Raw genomic sequence first — 18364 nt, forward strand, 5'->3', positions numbered from 1 at the left:
TTCACGGCTGACCCTTGGACTTGAGGCTTTGGTCTACCTGGAGACGAGGAAGGGTTAATTTCTGAGTGATATATAGGTAGTTTGGATTGTCTCCTTGACTGTGATCATATGCTTCAGAATGACAGTATTATGATTCAGGAATGAGATTGCTTTGACATGAAGGAGTGAAGTGTTAACAAGCCGTCTGTCACTCCTCTTCCTCTGCTCCTTCTCAAGGTGACCCTTCTTCCACCCTTGCTCTTTGACAGGCTGTTGACTAATGTGCAAACGTTGAAATGCTTTGGACAAAGTAGGAAAATCGGAGAGGAAGGGTTAAAACTATCCTTATAGTTCTTAAACAACATGCGTGTAGTGTTGCTACATGTAAATGGACCATGTTGAGAAAGAATAAACTTATTTCTCTAAGCAAAGTGACACTGACAGGCACTTGGAAGTATTTATCCTGGCTGTTCTGAGAACTCAACACAAGCTCAATGTCTAGACACACCACATTACACGTGTTGTCACTACAGACCAACGTCAATACCCACAAGCCAATGTGAATTTGACTCATGTTTTCAGAAGCACCCTTGCTCTATAACTGTCTTATCTTAGATTGAAGCATCTTCCACATGTGAATGTTATTATCAGCTCAACCACTCCTCAATCACGAAGGTTTTGATTTCTCCTGTATGATCAGATTTTGACGTTGCAATCTTGCATTTGCAGTAATTTTTGACCCAAAGGGTTTCATTTTGACCTTCTTCTCTTTTTTTCCCACCCCTCCTGGGTTTGATCATAAGCAGTTATTTGTCCATCTGAAATTATTCCAGAGGACTTCTAGTTTGGCACCTGGTGTATTAATCATGTCACAACATCAGTGTGAAGAGCTTGTCAACATCCGAGGGGCGTTGAGTTGACCGACAGAGAGGACGGTTGGGGGTTGCATAGGGGAAGTAAAGTTCCTCTTATGAATTATGCCTAGACCAAAATGGTAAATGGTACTAGACCATGTAAACATGATATGCCACTTGTACGTGGAAGGTATACCTCTTGAGATGTCAAGGAGCATGTATTTCTCCTGCAGATGATGATGAGCTTGGTGGACTGGGGGGATGGGGTTAGGTTAGGAGTTGAGAATTGGAATACATGTGGCTCTAGGATTCAGATGCATAGCTGTACATCACATGTACACTTCTATTCATTGAAACACCCATTTATTTATTATAAATGGATTTACTTAATCATCAAAATGCTTCAGGTTTAGGAAATGTTATTATTTGTGTTATTTGTTTCTGATGTCTCTAAGATTCTTCTTGAAAATGTTTCGAAATTTAACTTCCTATTCATGTTTTAAAAATTCCTTTTATTTTTCTTATATTTTGCCAACAGTTCATCGTCAGATCATTTCAGGTAAAATTTCTTCACTTATTCATTAACCATTTAATAAAACAGATTGAGTCTAAAGCTTTACCCCAGGAAACTGATATACTGTATCTGAAATGTGCTGTTTGTCTGAATACAGTTTGGTGTGGCAATTCATGATTTTTCCCTGACCTGCCATGATTAGCTCCAGACACACTGCAAGATTAATCATCTAAAAAGGATTTGAGGGTCTCTAAATGGAAAGACCCTCATGAAATGGTACCTGGAGAAAGGGTAACATTGGTCAGAAACCTTTGAAACACTATAATATCTCTTTGACAAGTACTGTGCCCACTAAATCATATGGATGTGACTTGTGCCTCAATAGCAGGTTCAATAATTAGTGCTAACTCAGAAGTTATTTATTTATTATATAAATGAGCTTATAATCAGAAGCCTTCTGTTTAAACTGGAGGAGCCATTTTCCTTTTGAAAAATTTATTGGTGGACACTTCTGTGTTTTCTTTACAAATACATGTACGTCATCATTAATTCCTGTTAATTGACTGGGGGAATCTAGCAGAAAACAGGTCGTTTCTGAAGAATTGCTTACTATTCTAAAAAGTATTTTGATGGAATCCTTGCATTTTGGAAAAAACATTGGCCTCTTCTCAAGGTGTTTTGAAAATGACTTGAGGCCAAGTAGACATTAAAGTACATATATTCCAGCTCAGTTGGCTTAGATAATACCTCACACATTGACTGTACAGAGAGACTGCTGTCAAATTTCACAGTTCAACGTGGTAAAATATTGAGCATGGGGTCTGTCACAATGCAGACATTAGGAATAGGGGTTCAGGCAATTATAGAGATGCTAAAAATAGAACAAGGGCTCGCATGAGTTCCATTTCTGATGTCTAAGGGAGTTGTTGGGCAATGATATTAAAAAATGGCACATTTCTATTTTTTGTGAGTTAACTTTGAATAGGCTCATATATACAGGCAGGTATTTTATTTTTTTTCTAAAGTGGTGAATGATTTACATGAAGAAGTATATGTTTTTTTATTGAAATTCGGTTTAGAGATATAATTGCATCACATAGTAAATGTTCCTGGGATGAGTGACATGCGATGAATGCTTGTAATGAGAAACCAATGTGCAATTAATGGCATTGATTGATTAATATTCCAGCAATTTCTAGTCAGAGAATTTCAAAGGATTATCTCTGTCAATGGTAAATTGATGGAAGTAATGATTATAGTGTAACAGTTAATAGTAGCTCCTTCAAGGCTTATTCAAGCTTGTTATTTATAAGTTATCAACACTGCATGGTTTATTGAATTGGGAAGTCACTGCTTTAGCATGAAGAGCTGACTCCCTGGTGAGTTTGTTGCATTATTGAACAATTCCAACCATCAGGTGGTGCTCCCTTGCCTCAAGACACAACTGAGCAGGTGTTCACTTCGTGCTACTGAGAATGGTTACAAAGTCTGAATTTGACTCTCTGTGACAGGTCCTACTGACCTGCTCAACTACAACAATTCCAGCATAGGATTGACAATGATATCACCAGAAAAGTGTCAGAGGTGTTAATTGATTGATGAAGCAGTTAACATTGATCTAAGCAGCAAGTGACTTCATTGTTATACATGTACCTAGTAACCCCCTCATAACCTCAGATCAATTACTCTACCTGTGTTATTAGATGAACAAACAATCACTTGTGGAAATTGGATTTGCACTTTTCCTCTGAGCATAGAATAGTACTGTTTATGCATTCATAGAGAACAATCATGCTTATCATCTCCATTACTGCTTTTCTCTTTCCTGCTCTTTGAAGCATAGTATCTTCTTCACATATACACGACCAGGGTTACCTGTACCTGTAAAAATTATAAGACTTATCTTACCCCAAAAATTGCAGATATGTTCATCAGTTTTATAAAATTGTGAGATTTAAAAAAGAAGTTCATTTTAAATTGAGAAAGTCTCTTAATTAAATTTGACAGCCATCATTTCAAATGGTTTCATTTGTGACTCGTTTGTGGTCTTTCTAGATTGCAAAAAAATGTAAAAGAAATATTAAAAATGTTTACATGTAAAATGCAAAAGTTGTTTAATTTTTTATAACGTTAGAGCAGTTGTTAGTCATATTGGAATTCCACGTTATCATTACCAGAATAATGAGAATCATTTACATGTACATCCATCAAGACTGAACTTCATCTGGAGAGAGAGAGGAGGGGGGGAGGAAAGAAGCCATGAATTGTTATGCCAGGGATGAAACTACAGTTAGCTCCTTGATGTTGAGTATTGCATGCAATACTGGTTGGTTTTCACACCAAGGGGGCTAAAGCTGCAAAGGACTTGTGGGAATTGCTGGGGTATGCCAGTGGTGCTATTAAGATGCCATGCCACCTCCTTTAGACCTGCCTAGTCGATGAGTTTTGCGGGTCATATCTTCTTGGAGTAACACCTTCGTCTTCCTGGCAAACCTCATCAAACCAGAAGGAGAGACTGACCCTACTGACTCTTTGTCTTAAAATATTCATGATTGGCACATTACCGCTTGATAATTGCATTGAATCCTGTCTCTAATAGTCACTGAGGCCATATTTGCATCCAAGGGGACTTTCAATCTTGTTCATTCTTTTATGGTGCTAAGGTAAATCTTTATGCCTTGATAGACAAACTGGAGTTAAGGCTGATGTTGTCATACAATTTCAACAATTGGCAGAGATTTTCTGCAAAAATTATTATTGTTCTGGTAGGCTCATTGGCCAGGAATTTTATTTTTCAATGATACTAATTTATTTGTTTGCGGTACCTGCTGCTACATCTGATTCGAAACCAGCCAGCCGACACCAGCAAGCTTGGTGGTCGAGTGGTTCAGACTTCTGCACTAGTAAGCAGGAGGTTGTGAGTTTGAGTCCCACCCGAGTACACTTTTTCACAGGCCTGGGGGGGGGCATACACTGAGCATACAGTGTTAAAACTACACGTTGGGATGTTAACCAGAGTGAGCTTATGCTGAGATCACAGCATGAATATATGTGTGTTGGTGTAAGGGAAAACATGTTATACAGCTTATGTGTTTGCTTTACTTGTTTTGAGGGTAAGACATTTCAATTTACATGTTTTGAATTTGGGGTAAGAGCGGTGCTTTCAAGGAAAAGAGCAAATGGAAATTACATGTATGTCTGAAGCTTATGAGCTGACTTTCCATTGACAATTGGAGCCATGACCGGGAGAGATGTATTGATGGTTTCATGCTGTGAAGCTGACGTTTTAATCAGGTTGCTGATCCAATGGATGACATGTATTAACACACCAGGTCAGCAGGTTGTAAGAACTGTTCATTAATCCTCTGTCTTGTGTGTTAACACCTCTCCAGTCTTGACAGAACACCTCCAAATAATCATCAATTTATAGAATGGAGGAGTTACAGGGGTTAAGTTCAGCTTTCTAGGTGTCAGCTTATTAAAATTTGTTCTTGGTAATTACAAGATGTCATCTGTAACCTCATAGGAAATGTCATGGTTGTTAATTAAGAAACCCAACAAGGTACAAAAAAAGTTTCATAAAACACCATTCTCTCTCTCTCTGTGCTACTGTACCTCACACCTATCCATCACTCCCACACCTACCCACTTAGCCCCGCCCCTGCCCCACCCTCTGCTTTCACTTCTAAGTATAATGTGGTGAACTCAGTATTTCTGCAAGAGGATTGGTCCTCTCTTGCTGGAATATTTAACATACGTCAGTTCCCTGCTATAATTCTCTCATTATATACGAGGCTTCCGGACTGACTTTGTACAGGGTTTCTTGATTAATTTGCAATATATTAGATCATTCTTGCTAGCAGCAAGTACATGTACATGTATGTCTTGCTCTGATAAACATACAGCTAGACAAAATGACATCCAAGAAGACAAATTTGGCACAATGTATGATGGAGAGAGAATTGCGTCCATTATTCAAGGAAGGAAAACACCTTGAAGTGTTGTATGAAATGTGAATAAACTGAATGCTTGTCTATTAATATATCTGTTGAGGATGTACATGTGTATATTTCCTCTTGCATTATTGGTTCAACAAACATGTGATCTCCAAAAAAATAGATATGCCAATTTGCATTAAAATGGTGTATGGCTGTAAATAGAACGGATACAACACACTTGTACGTGTACATACATTTTACATGCATGTACCTTAAACTCAGCATGCTACACATGGTCAATAAGTGTAAAAGAAAAAATAGTTTCACAGTGGTCATTTTATGGTGCAGAATTAATTAACATTCGTTCTCTACAGAAATATTGAACTGGTGAACCAAACACAGTTTTTCGTTTTTTTTCAGTTGAATGTTGCAGAGATGCTTTTACTTGACTAAAGGGATAATTCCATAGAGACCGGTACCCTGGACATGGACATGTGTTGTACAGACTAAAAAAGTACAATGACCACTTTCTTTTGGTCGTCCCTGTCCATCCTAAATTGCTTAATACAGTTTTCAAATCAGACAGGATGGTAGCCTGGAATGACCTATGTGAAGATCTACTCATGCATAGATTTTGTGAAATTAAGATTTGCAATCCTGTTCAAAGCAAGAACTGTCAGACAATATTTGTTATATATTCTTGGTGCTATGCTCCAATTGAATGAATTGATGGCTTCCAGAACTCTGTCCCATCACATCAAGGTTCACAGCTGTAGCTGCTGAAACAATTCGCCATAGATACGCATCGTCAAATGTTGGAAGGACGTCAGATTTGTAGGAGATTAGAGAGTCATGGTATATCCTGCATTAATCCAGTCAGAGAGATTCAGTACTTGCCACTGTGAATCAGAACCTCATCGATGTTTTCAGTTTGTTCAGAAATGGGGGGAAAAATCCAATTTGTGATGAGTGTTAGCTTTTTTATATTTCACTGGACTTGAATTGTACAGTGTACTGTACATGCACAAATCCTAATCATACGTAGCGTTTGTTGCTTTGGTTATTTTTGGTGGATTAAACACAGACTTACAGGCATGATACTGTTGGAAAGAAATATATAATGTAGTTCCAGTTTTGGCATCACCATAGATTTTATTTCTTGATCAGAATCAGATGAAAATGGAGTGATAAATATCAGGTTGTCTGGCTTAGTAAGGGAAACAGTTCAGCTGAGTCTAAGACTTTGCCCAGGGCTTGAGAAGGGTTCATCGATGGGTTGGTTGTCGGTAATATCAAGCATGCTTTGCCCCTGGGCAACTCATGCTCAGTCAAGCACTGGTCATATTATGAGACTAGCCAGCCAGGTATGACGTGGCAGTGAATGCTATATTGCCATGATATCACATTGCACGAGATATTACCATTAGGAGATGTACATCATCATTATCATCATGTATCACCATGGTGATGTAGGGTGGAGATTGCATATCTTTGCTCCACCTTCTCGATTCTGTTCCATTTTCCTTCCGTTTCCTTCACTTCTCATGTACATCTGCTATTCCCAGTTGCTGTTCCCATTGACCTTTTAGGCGGCAGTTTTCCAGACTGCATTTTGCAGTTCTTTGCATTATGTATAAAAGTAGATTGGTAGCATTGAAAGGTCTCCCTTTTGCGAAGTGTTGAATCTTTTATCTGCAGGTCACTGATTTTTTAAAAACAAGTTGTGGTAAATTGAAGTGTTGGGAAGAAATCAAGTGAAAAATTATTTGCTCAGTTCTGTCATATTTAAATGTTTTATCAGCTGAATAAACATGAAACAGTATTGGTTGTCTTACCTGTAGGTGTATTGATGTCCTAGATATCATGCATTCATTTCAAGAGAAATATTTATTGTTGTTTGGTGCCTAATTAATTAGTTACTAATTAATCACCTGAACTAAATGCCAGCTGAGAAAGTTCCAATGAAGCATACTTTCCAGACAGCAGCGGTACATGTAAACCAAACTTTGGGGTGTGGTTTGTCTGCCATTTTAAACTTTTTCCAGCTCCACTTAACTTTTTTCCAGTGTCCACTGTCACTTTCGCTTCACCTTTGACCTTTGTACTTTTTTGTCTTTACTACAGGTCATCATCATATATTTGTTGGTGATTTAGACCCTTCTGTAGAGACAGCTGATCTCTATAATGCCTTTTCCGTTTATGGAACTATTTCGTAAGTATCACAATAAGTTGTTGGCATTCATCAATTTTGTTTATCTTTTACTTTTGGTTGCAATTTCATATCATTAATTTTTTTGTTGAAGTGGAGTTATAGAACTCCATGTATTCATCTCCATCCTATTCCAATACACATCAGAAACAAAGTTAACAAACATGTACAGTGTGAGCTGTACTTAAAAAACGAGTGTCATTGAGAAGACAGAAAGATAATTATATTATTAAAATATATGCACACCAAGAATAATTTGTCCTTTAAACCAGGATCTATCGCAGTATATATTAATTAACAATTAAACTAGTATTCTTTTTTATTCTGAATCCAATCCATATAAATTAATTTATGTATGCAAGTAATTAGTAAATCTCATACAGCTGTTATATTCAGTTAATCTAATGAAGCACAATCAGCCTGTAGCCTCTTTGTGGAATTTAGAACAATCTTCATATGCACGATATATTTCCTAAGGGATGGAACTCTCTTTTTGTTGGAGTCAAATGTTACAAAGTTGACTCCTTGAGTGCATAAGGGTAGTTTTAAGTTGTACATATATCTTGGACTTTGTCATACAGGATTTGGGACTTTTTTTTAAAATATGGATACTTTGAATTTTTTTTTGGTAAAGTTTTAAAAAGTCCAATTGTAACAGAGAGAATGTCATATTTTCATTTTTCTGTTTGATACACTTTTGGAGAAGGGGATCATTGGCACTGAAAATACGAGGAAATGCTTTTGTCCTGTTCCCATGCCAGGTAGTTAATTTATACATGCACAAATACAACTGAAATTAATCATCATAGCACTTGTCTACCACATGGCTGATATAATTTTTGAAATTTATATCCATATCTGCATAAATACCGTTATTTCGTTGAGATATTTTTGAAGGTACATGTCACATATTCTGAAATTTTGCATAATTGCAAAATTGCAATTACATATGTAATTATTGGTTGCATCCATTCAAACTTTCTGAATTGAATCTGTGTATTTCTTAGTCAAGTGGACCTCATAAATACATGTAACTCTAATTTGTTAAGTGTCAAGTTTGTTAGTGTCCAGAAATTATCCAGACTTATATATACATGCACATAATAGAGTGCATTACATTGGAATTCTTTCCATTGTGTATGATACAGCGGATGTGTTGATTCATGAAGGTAAACCTGGCCTGATAAATGGGGAAATGTCACTCAGTTGTGTTTCTCCCCATAATGTGAATAGTTGACTTCATTTTTGTCTCTGATTTTAGAAGCAGTGATGCCTTTTTATCGCCATTTAAAGGGGGGGCCACTGGAAAAAAATCTAACCATTGGTTATTTTTTGCTGTTATATGTCCTGCTTTAACAGTTTCTGTAACTTTTTAAGCTTTCTTAATCTTCTACTTGACTTAAAATTTCATGAGGCGATGTTTAATATATGCATAAATAAAAAGGATGTGGTTAAAAATAATGACATGTTGATAAGAATTTCCTATAAATACAATCTAATAGTATGCATGAGGCTGTGTTCAACTTTTCCAAGCCTTTGATCTTCATGCATTTAGGGAGACATTTTGAATATTTTAAAGGCTGTTGTGGTTGGGTTCAGTAATTTATCTATTGTTCTCAGATAAGATAGTATAAACTCGATCTAAAAACATCATGCTTATCAGACTCTGGCCATAACATCTGTTACAAACCTTGCCATTCCCACTGCATTGATATCTTGTTCATCCATTTGTCTGTTTTGTATTGTCTCAAGACTTGCATTTGTTCATTTAGTTAACCCCTGTGAGTCTTGTGACATTTTATTCTTTATTATTGCTTTATTTATTATCAGAAATCATTTGGATTTATTTCTGATCATATTTATGCTATCCCATTTTAGGCTGAAAAATTATTCCCATCATTCCAATTATCTTTCCACTGCAAAGTACATGTATTACCGGTAGTTTCCTACCCACCTCGCTAGATACTCCTAATTAATTTTTTTGATTGTAACTTACTGTTAAGGTTGTCTTGATTTTCTAGCATACCTTCCAGTTTAGTGTTTTTGTTGTCTGTACTGTCTGTGTAAGGTTTTGCTTCAGACACTTACTACAATTGTTCTCATTTTGTCTTTATTGACCGTCCTCTTTCCCTAGCTTTTTAGACTGTTTTCCCCTCATCTCTTAGGTCTCTTAATCAGACTTTTTCTTCTTACCCTGTCATCTCAGCAGTTTGTTTGACAGTCTGTGTTACTTTCTTTCACATCTTTTATCTGCACATTTCTTGCGGTCATCATCAGTCTCAGTTTGATTCCTCTCTGTCTTCCTTCTTTGCGTTGTATTCTCACCCTCTCTCTCTTGCCTCAAATCATCCACGTAGTATCACTTTCCTGTCCCTGTTATTCTAACCCACTCACTTTACAAGCACCGCTCGTAGATGTCCTCATCAAAACCTAACAATTCCAAAATGATTAGCGGTAGAGGCAAAAGCGAAGAAAGAAAATACTACCACCTCCAGGCCTGCATGTGCTTGCAAATTGTGCAACCCTAGCAGCTGTTGTTTGTTTTGAGACTTTTTTGATATGCACGTTAACAAAGCATGAACACGTCTGTGCCAAGACAAGAATATCAAAAGGCTCATTTTACGGTAGAGAAGTATTGGAGCCCTGGATGGAAACGTGTCAAATGATCTGTTTACAATGCTGGTTCAGTTTATTATGTGGTGCATTGTGAATACCTACCCAGGGAAATGATTGAAGAGGAAGGGCATGGTGTATAGGAGGGAATAGAGGTTTCTTAATTGATTTTGGATTGTGAAAGATTACCTGGAGATTGGATGTTTACCTCAGATGTTTGAGGTTGGTGGGTGGTAAAAGATAAATTGGAAAGTTACTCAAGATCATTGAGGATGGAAATGATTCCTGAAGTGGTAATGGAGAGTGATTGTCATTGTCATGATGATGAAGACAGTGACGAAACTGAAAGTACTGGTAGCACTAATGATGACGGTGACAGTGGAGTCATTGGTGATGATGAGGATGGTGTGATGATTCTAACATGACAAAAAGGGGGGCAGTGATAACATTTGAGGATGGCAGTGGTGATGAAGATGTAACGATACCTTTAGACATCTACACAATATGAGCCATCTGAAAGTCACTCGGCACATAAATCTATAAATCTGCATTATTCCCTTCCTGCAGATTTCTTGTATCCTTTGGTCAGAAGACACAGGAACCAACAGTTGCATGTACAGTGTAGAATGCACCTCCCTGATCCTTTAGCATCCCCTCATTGAGGTCAGTGCCTCCAGTCTGAGGCTTAATCAAAGATTCAGACCTGATTCCCTTTAAACTCAGCACATCTGAAATGTTGAACAGATAGATACAATCATCGAGTTGGCATCTGTTGCCAAGAGGAGTGACTTTTCCCTCTTAGCCCCTAGTGAAGTGACAACACACTTTAGCACTGCACGCTTCCTGATGAGTGGTTTTGATGGTGTACGTGACTTCCACGACAAGTTCCAAGTAAATGCTTGTAGAAGGATTGTGGGTTTGTGATCAGGGTGAATCCTACTGACTGGTTACGTTGAACCATGGTAAGACATTCTGTCTGGTTGATCATGGTATGCGAACATCATCACAACTCTAAACCTTATTGTCACAAAAGGTCTTACCATATCATAACTTAGTTGATATTATTGATTAGTATTGGTGGGAAAGAACAGTTTGGAATAACAGTGTTCTATATTTAATGCTTCTCAGAAGAAATGGATATCATCTCATGGGGGCCCTGAAGCATTGTTTCTAAATATAGCTACATGCACTCATATAGCTAGAGTGTGCTGCACCAATACAGGCAATACTGCGTCAAGTGTAAATTGTGTGAATTTGTCTCAGTATCTCCCAAAACCGAATGCACATTTTTTTGCCCTCTGCTTGAATTTCTCTTCCTTTTTTTTCTCTGGCATGTTTGAAAGATACACGGGGGTATTTGAATCAGCCAGGCTTGATGATACCACATCGATTGCACTTAATGAAGCTGGTGTTGGATATTATCATTATGTTAAAAATTCCAGTACCTTGGTTATGCTCAATTTATCATGCAATGATAACATGTTGAAAGAGCAATTATTGGTATTTTATTTTCCAATGTTTAATGTGTACACATAGGCTACTTATTCAGGTCTTTCAGGTGTAAGTGCTTGACAAATGTTAATTTTAATAGATCCCTTTGGCACGCGTGATAAACCAGTGTTGAGCTAAGAACTGGTCAGAATTTCTTTCTACATGATTGTAAATTGTGGACCATTCTAATCAGCAGGTATTTATTTTGGAAGAGGAGATGAAAAGCGGAGAAGGGTAAGGGGAGATCAAGTGTGGATGGAATGGGTCATTACTGCTGTGGAGTTTGTACCCATGGTCATACATCTACATTTTCATGCATGCCTCATTGAGCACTGGTCTAGTCTTTTTAACTGGTAGCAATGCTTCTGTATTGTTCGGAAAAAGGTCGCAAAGATTCGTTGTCAAGAAAGACATACTGGGACCTGATTATTTAGCCTGTTTATGCACCCGTGTTCATGTTCGGTAATGCTCATTTTACTAAGCTGTGGATTAATTTTGCATTTGTTTGATTTCACTGGAATATAAATTTCACTGTGCACTGAAATACATGTGTATGTACATGTACACGTAGAAGGTTTACATGTACACGTAGAAGGTTTACATGTACATGTAGAAGGTTTACATGTAGAAGGTTTACATGTACACGTAGAAGGTTTACATGTACACGTAGAGGGTTTACATGTACATGTAGAGGGTTTACATGTACATGTAGAAGGTTTACATGTAGAAGGTTTACATGTACACGTAGAAGGTTTACATGTACATGTAGAAGGTTTACATGTACATGTTTGTGTAAAACTAGTTCATCTTTTGATAGTGCAGTTTAGGCTGTAATTGAAAATACAGTGGAACACTGTTTTATCAAGGTCCTTGGGACTTGACAAATTACCTTGTTATAAAAGTTACCTTACATTATCAGTCATGGAAAACAAAGAAAAACAAAGAATTGGGACATAAAATTGTCCTTGTTGTTAATACGACCTTGTATTAACAGTGCTCTTATCTGTGTTCGACTGTATAGTATTTTTTGCATTTAGTCGGCAAAACTGATTTCAGTCTTGCAGTTTTGTGGTTCAAAATTCTGTTTTCCTCCAAATCAACTGAGCTTCTTTTGGTTTGTCTAAACTGATTGAGTTTCTTATTGTAATATGCAAAGATCTGATTTGCATTGTTGGTGCAAAAAAGAGTCAGTTGCAAGCGCATTTATGTTTACCTCCAAATTGTTGTCAGTTTTATTCAGAGTTCAGTGAAAAAATTCTGTAAAAAATCAGATTAATCATGGCAAAAAACACCTGTGTTCAAATCTGTAAAGAAGTTTTCTAGGCTTGGGTATAAAGACACCCCCATGAAAATCTATAAATGAATGTTTACCACCCATTCATCGCAACACGTTGAGCGTTTTCAGGATTTCTGCATGTGTGTGTGTTATTTATACACGTGGCCTTGCTTTCCTTTGTATGGGTAATCGATATTATGTGTACGGTATATCCCAGCCAAGTGAATGCTCATGCCGTTCCATATAAATTTCATACTTTGCTGGTTTTCTACGGCTGTGAAAAATTGCTGCGTACCCGTGTGATAAATTTGAAATGGAGGTAGGATTGGTATTGGTTGTGTCTCCACGCTCAACCCTGGCGCCGGGTTTATTAATGATGCAAATTTAATGTGTGTTGAGACGGTATCTTGATACCAAAGAGGGAGTGTGTTGGGAGTTTGTACGGCTTCCGTTCGATTGTCAAGCATCACTAGCACGAGCATGGTGAAAGGCCTCAGGAGTAATTATCTGTAAATCTAAACAACTGCTGGGAAAAATATTTAAAGTAGTGTGTCAGGAGATAAATTTGTAGTGTTTTGAAAAAAAACAACAAAAACTGTTTCTTTTTCCAACCATAATTACCACGTTTAACATCTAAGTGTCTGTCCTCCCTTCATTCCAAACACAACAAAATCTAGCAGTGGGAATATGTTGTGAATTTTTTCCCTTTACGGAACTGTTTTAACTCTCCATCCTGTTTTCTGAATATAGTGTTGAAGATGCTACAGGTTATTGTCACATTCATCCATTCAGACTAGATACAGTAATCCTTTGTTTAACATCTCTTTTCCTTCAGCAAATAAGCCTCTTGGAGTCATAATAGTGGCTTGGCAGTAGCTGTTTACATTGTAAATGCAGTTTGATGGACTAATGGCAATTTCATTGTAGCAGGCATAATAGCTTGAGTCATCAGGTCTAATATTTTATGTCAATTATTCTGTGGTGATAGAGTTTTTACTGATGTGCTCAAATGAAAAGAAGGAGAGCTATAGAATGGAGTTAATGTGTATGCTTGCATCTCTGCAGACAAAGCACTCTCCTCCCTTTGTCTTGTTCCAGTTCATCTTTCATTAATAATTCATCTTTTTTTCAACAGTCTTTTTTTTTTTAGATTCCTGCAGAATTGACATCAGGTTTTATATTTGTCTGGCTCTGTTTTAGTCTAACTGTTTCGTTAATATTTCCCCACAATTCTTCAGGCAATGTCATGTTTTCTTATTTTTTAACGTATTGCTTCATATTTTTTCATTTACATTTCTGTTGTTAAGTTGTTGCTATCCCTAGTGTGTCTTTTCAGGATAAATTATAGGAGTTCATGTCTGTATACTGTGTTACAGGCAACAGACAAGTATATGTGTGTTCAATGTTCCGAAGCTGTCCATCTTTATGGAATGTTGAGTATCTTATTCTGTCATTATATGCTTGATTGCACCTATTCATGCACTTAACTGACCTGCAATTCACATGCCACATCCACAAGTCAGTGCACCAAACTCAAGGTTGGACATCCTAACTGCGTATTCCCTGGTGAATTTATACACCATGTGTAATGTGTAGATATCACAAGGTATCAAGCAGCAAATCTAGCTAATAGAGTAATCAGACTGTGGCCTGTACAAGTCCAAAATCTAAACTTTATTCACAACGATGACACTCCAAATAGACAACGGAATGCAGTCATGTGATCTATACGTGATATGTTCATCATTTCGTTGTTCATGTATATAATAATGTTTCACCTTTTTCATCCCTCAGTCGATATGTCACTGCCTTTTTAAAACAAATAACATCCAAAATCACCGGACAAGCCAATGGAACAAACCTTGAAAATTCGTTTTTACAGTTAAATGTCTGTAAAAAAATATCTTTTCATACATTTTTCTATCTTAACAGTTTTCATTTCATTATCTTGAAACTATTAAATGTGCTTCAGTGTTTTTGAAAAATCATAAAAGTTTCTTTATGGCTACAATTTCTTATTTACTGTATTATTTATGTTTTTACAGTTAAACATTCTTATTATTTGATTTACTGTTCCAAATGGTTTCTTTTTGACAACTGATTAAACCCTTAAAGCGATATATGTTTGTCATGTTTTCCCCAAATTTTCAGAGCCATGCTTCTCAGCGTGCAGGGACAGTCGGAACCATAGTTCCTAGATCATCCTTACTTTGTATGACTTTTCTTTGTACCATACTTTTAAAATTGTATTTGATATTCCCTTTCATTTTCAAAAATAATATTCCTTTGAAATACTTCATGATGCTTTTACGTGTCTTTTTTTATCTTTCCTTGCTTCTTTGATTCTTACATTTCTTTGATTTGATTCTTCAAGCACAAGTCTTAATTATTTCTAATAATAAATTAGACCACCCTTTGTATTTAATTCTGAAATTTCATGTGATTTTCACATTAATGCTTTGCCATATTTTTACTTTTAGAAAAATGTTTACAGCCCCTTTCTACACTTGGAATAATTTCCATACTTTGTGCCATCGAATCATTCAAGGTGGCCTTCAAGTAGCTAACACACTAATGATTGCTAGTGATTATTAATCAAAACGGGAGAGACAAGTCACTGGTTATCTTCACACATTTGTAAATTAGAAGGAAATCCTAGTAATATTTACAGAGTGGATAATTATAATATTCCAGCCATTGTCTTTACCTTGAGATTTGTAATTATGGCATTGTAGATTTCTCCTGTTATCCTACAATACTTGGCCGTAAAAAAGTTCAAATAATAAAAAAATTCTTTCATTAATTAGAAATTTATATATAGAAACATTACTTTGAAGATTTAGTCCAACCTTACATGGCAACCTGAGATTGCATCCCAGATTACTCAGCTTGAGTTACTGAGCGCCAAGGAGTGATAGTTCATGGATATTCAGACTTGCTTCTGGGATGTGGAGATGGAGGCTGGTCTGTCTCAAGTGTCTGTTACGTTTCCTCTTGGAATCCTGCTGAACTGACAATGACACACTTAAAAAAGGACACTTACCAAGGCCATTAATAACTGCCCATTATTTCATGGATAATGTAAGAGGTTGCTCTGTCCGCTGCGATACTACCTGGGGAAGAGGAGGAATCTGGAATTTGGAAAGGAATGATAAACCTGTGCTCCAATGAAAATCACAGGGTTGTAATGAATGAAAATCACAAGGTTGTGACAATGCCATGTCCTGGAATTTGAAAAGGATTCAGTCTTAAAATTTCAAAGTTATATTAGTAAAATGCTGTTACATAAAAGAAGTCTTTGGAGGTGGGTGAAGCTCTGGTATTAGGGGGAAGGAATTTTAAGGCCAGAGATACCAAGATCTATGCATTTTATGCAATATGGATAGCATTACGTGCTATTGAATACATGGTGTTCAATAAATCATGTGTTGTTTCCTGGCATAAAGAATGATCATGCACGTTGCAGTCCCTCTTAAATTGACCACTTTTGATTCAGGTTTCTCTCGTTATCTTGTATAAGATGCATAGATAACCATCAGAATCAGACTGGCGAATGGAGCATACAGGGCACTAGGTGAAACTGGATATCTCTGAAGTGTACCATCTTTATGATTCCAACCCCTGGCTATGCTGATGGAAACCAGGGAATTATTATCACAATGTCATCTGATGGGATTAGATTTGTCATTAGGTCAGTGTGTCCCTGAGGGAGTCCAAGCTGACTAGGGAAAATTCCAAGTGATCTTAAGGCTGGTATCTTGGGGCAGGATGAGGCGATAGAAGGGAAGGGTAAAGGAGTTGGTTCTCCTACCTTACCTGCAGGGTAAATTGGAGCCTGATTTTCAAGTGCCCCAGCCTCGTCTGCATTTAACACCAATTTCCTTATCCTTTGATGAGCCTGACTGATTAGGTCTATGGATGAGATGGTGTGATGCCATGAAATCAAAGGAGGAAAAAGCCAAACCAACCTTCAGGGCCTATGTACATGTACATACAAAGATATATTGCTTCAGTAGAAATGAGAGTTGCAGACCTCAGGATTTGTAAGCACAGAATATCATGTCTTAATTACCTTTTCTGATAAAATTTGTAGGTTACTTTTGTGTTTTTAAAGCATTTTCAAGGGGCAAAACCTGCGTCTAGTCATAGACGCATGTAGAGTTATTAGCCTAGATCTTGATCAGTTATTGTTGGGAGGGGAAGACTTCAACTAAAAGTCCCAGGGTTTTTGTCTGAGAATTGAGTATCTTTGCAGCAAACATGATTAGCCAAGATAATAATTTAGTTTGTACTGTAGACTTCTGCAGCCAAACTTCTTTTTATAGGTACACTGTACGTACATAAATACAGTGTGGAATACTGTCAGTCTAAACATGCAGTGTTTGCATCATTTAAAGCCATTCATAAAGCAGTACTCTGTAGTTATTGCCCTAACAAGGTTTGTTTTAGTGTTTCCAATTCAAAATCTTTTACTGAAGCTTACAACCAGCCAACAGACAAACAAGCAGTCAGCAATTTTCAGTTTTCAAGAATGATCATCATACACAATCTCTATAATAAAATGCAATAGCATGGCATCAGTATTCTTGGCCTCTTCTGAAAAAGAAATGTAAAGAATCCAGATCTTTCTGCAGTAAAAGACGTTGACATTCATTGGAATTAAGTGTATCAGTTCGAAATCTTGTTTGCAAAGTAGAAACGGTGTGGACACTTTCCTTGCTGCTTCATACTCCAAGTAGGTTTTATCAAGGTACTTGTCAAGATGATGGATGTGGTCCGTATTTACACAGAATGATAAACCGGCTGGTTTGGCAGGCTGAGAAAATGTCAGTAGAATGCATACAGTGCTTCCTATAGGGACACATCTCTAATAAGAGTGAACGATTTCCCATACGGCATATCACTGGGAATAATTTCCTCCTATGCTGTGGATCAAGTGAGCTGCTATTAGTTGAATTGGTGGAGATATCAAACGGAAGAATGTATTGATGTTTGCAAGATGGGATTTAAAATGATACTGGTAATTCAAATGAACTGAATAAAAAACACTCCAAGGTATACATAGGTGTTTGCTACCCAGGAATAGCAAAAATCAAAGTAGATGAAAAGTTGAAAATTACAAACAACTTCAGTAATTAAAATCAAGTACATTTCCTCCATTGCTCTCTTCTTTCAAGTTTCACTATTTTCCTGCTTTTGATTTAGATTTCAATTTAGATTTTGTTAATTCATTTTTTTCCTGTTATGCTTTTGTTCCTTGGGGTTCATTTTGAAAATTCTAATGTGGTAATTATTTTCACATAATTCATGAAGGGATGCAAAGTTGTTTAGATTTTAGAGGGGATTTAAGATGAAATGTGAGTTAAACAATGAGGGGTGGGGCCTGGGTGGTGCCGATTAGGGTTTGATAGCTCTACATGTTGGTGGGACCTGAGTTCATTGGTGTTGAGTGTAAGTATGGTAGAATGAGCCCTTAGTAGATTAGGGTGG

The 18364-nt window shown here is 36.9% G+C and overlaps 1 protein-coding gene across 6 annotated transcripts in view; it reads left to right on the forward strand.

Annotated features, from left to right (window-relative positions):
* Positions 1–18364, forward strand: part of LOC110973821 (cytotoxic granule associated RNA binding protein TIA1-like) — a 73799-nt gene that overhangs the window by 41379 nt on the left and 14056 nt on the right. For 4 of the 6 annotated variants that reach the window (XM_022224946.2, XM_022224947.2, XM_022224949.2 and 1 more), the window contains 2 exons: positions 1372–1392; positions 7410–7497. In XM_022224946.2, coding sequence (XP_022080638.1) covers positions 1372–1392; positions 7410–7497 — 109 coding nt within the window. The remainder of the gene's footprint in view (positions 1–1371; positions 1393–7409; positions 7498–18364) is intronic. The other 2 variants (XM_022224948.2, XM_022224951.2) reach the window with 1 other exon arrangement.

This window comes from Acanthaster planci, linkage group LG13, assembly GCF_054643075.1.
Source record: "Acanthaster planci isolate LZ-2023a linkage group LG13, COTS_SCS, whole genome shotgun sequence".
Lineage (NCBI taxonomy): Eukaryota > Metazoa > Echinodermata > Asteroidea > Valvatida > Acanthasteridae > Acanthaster > Acanthaster planci.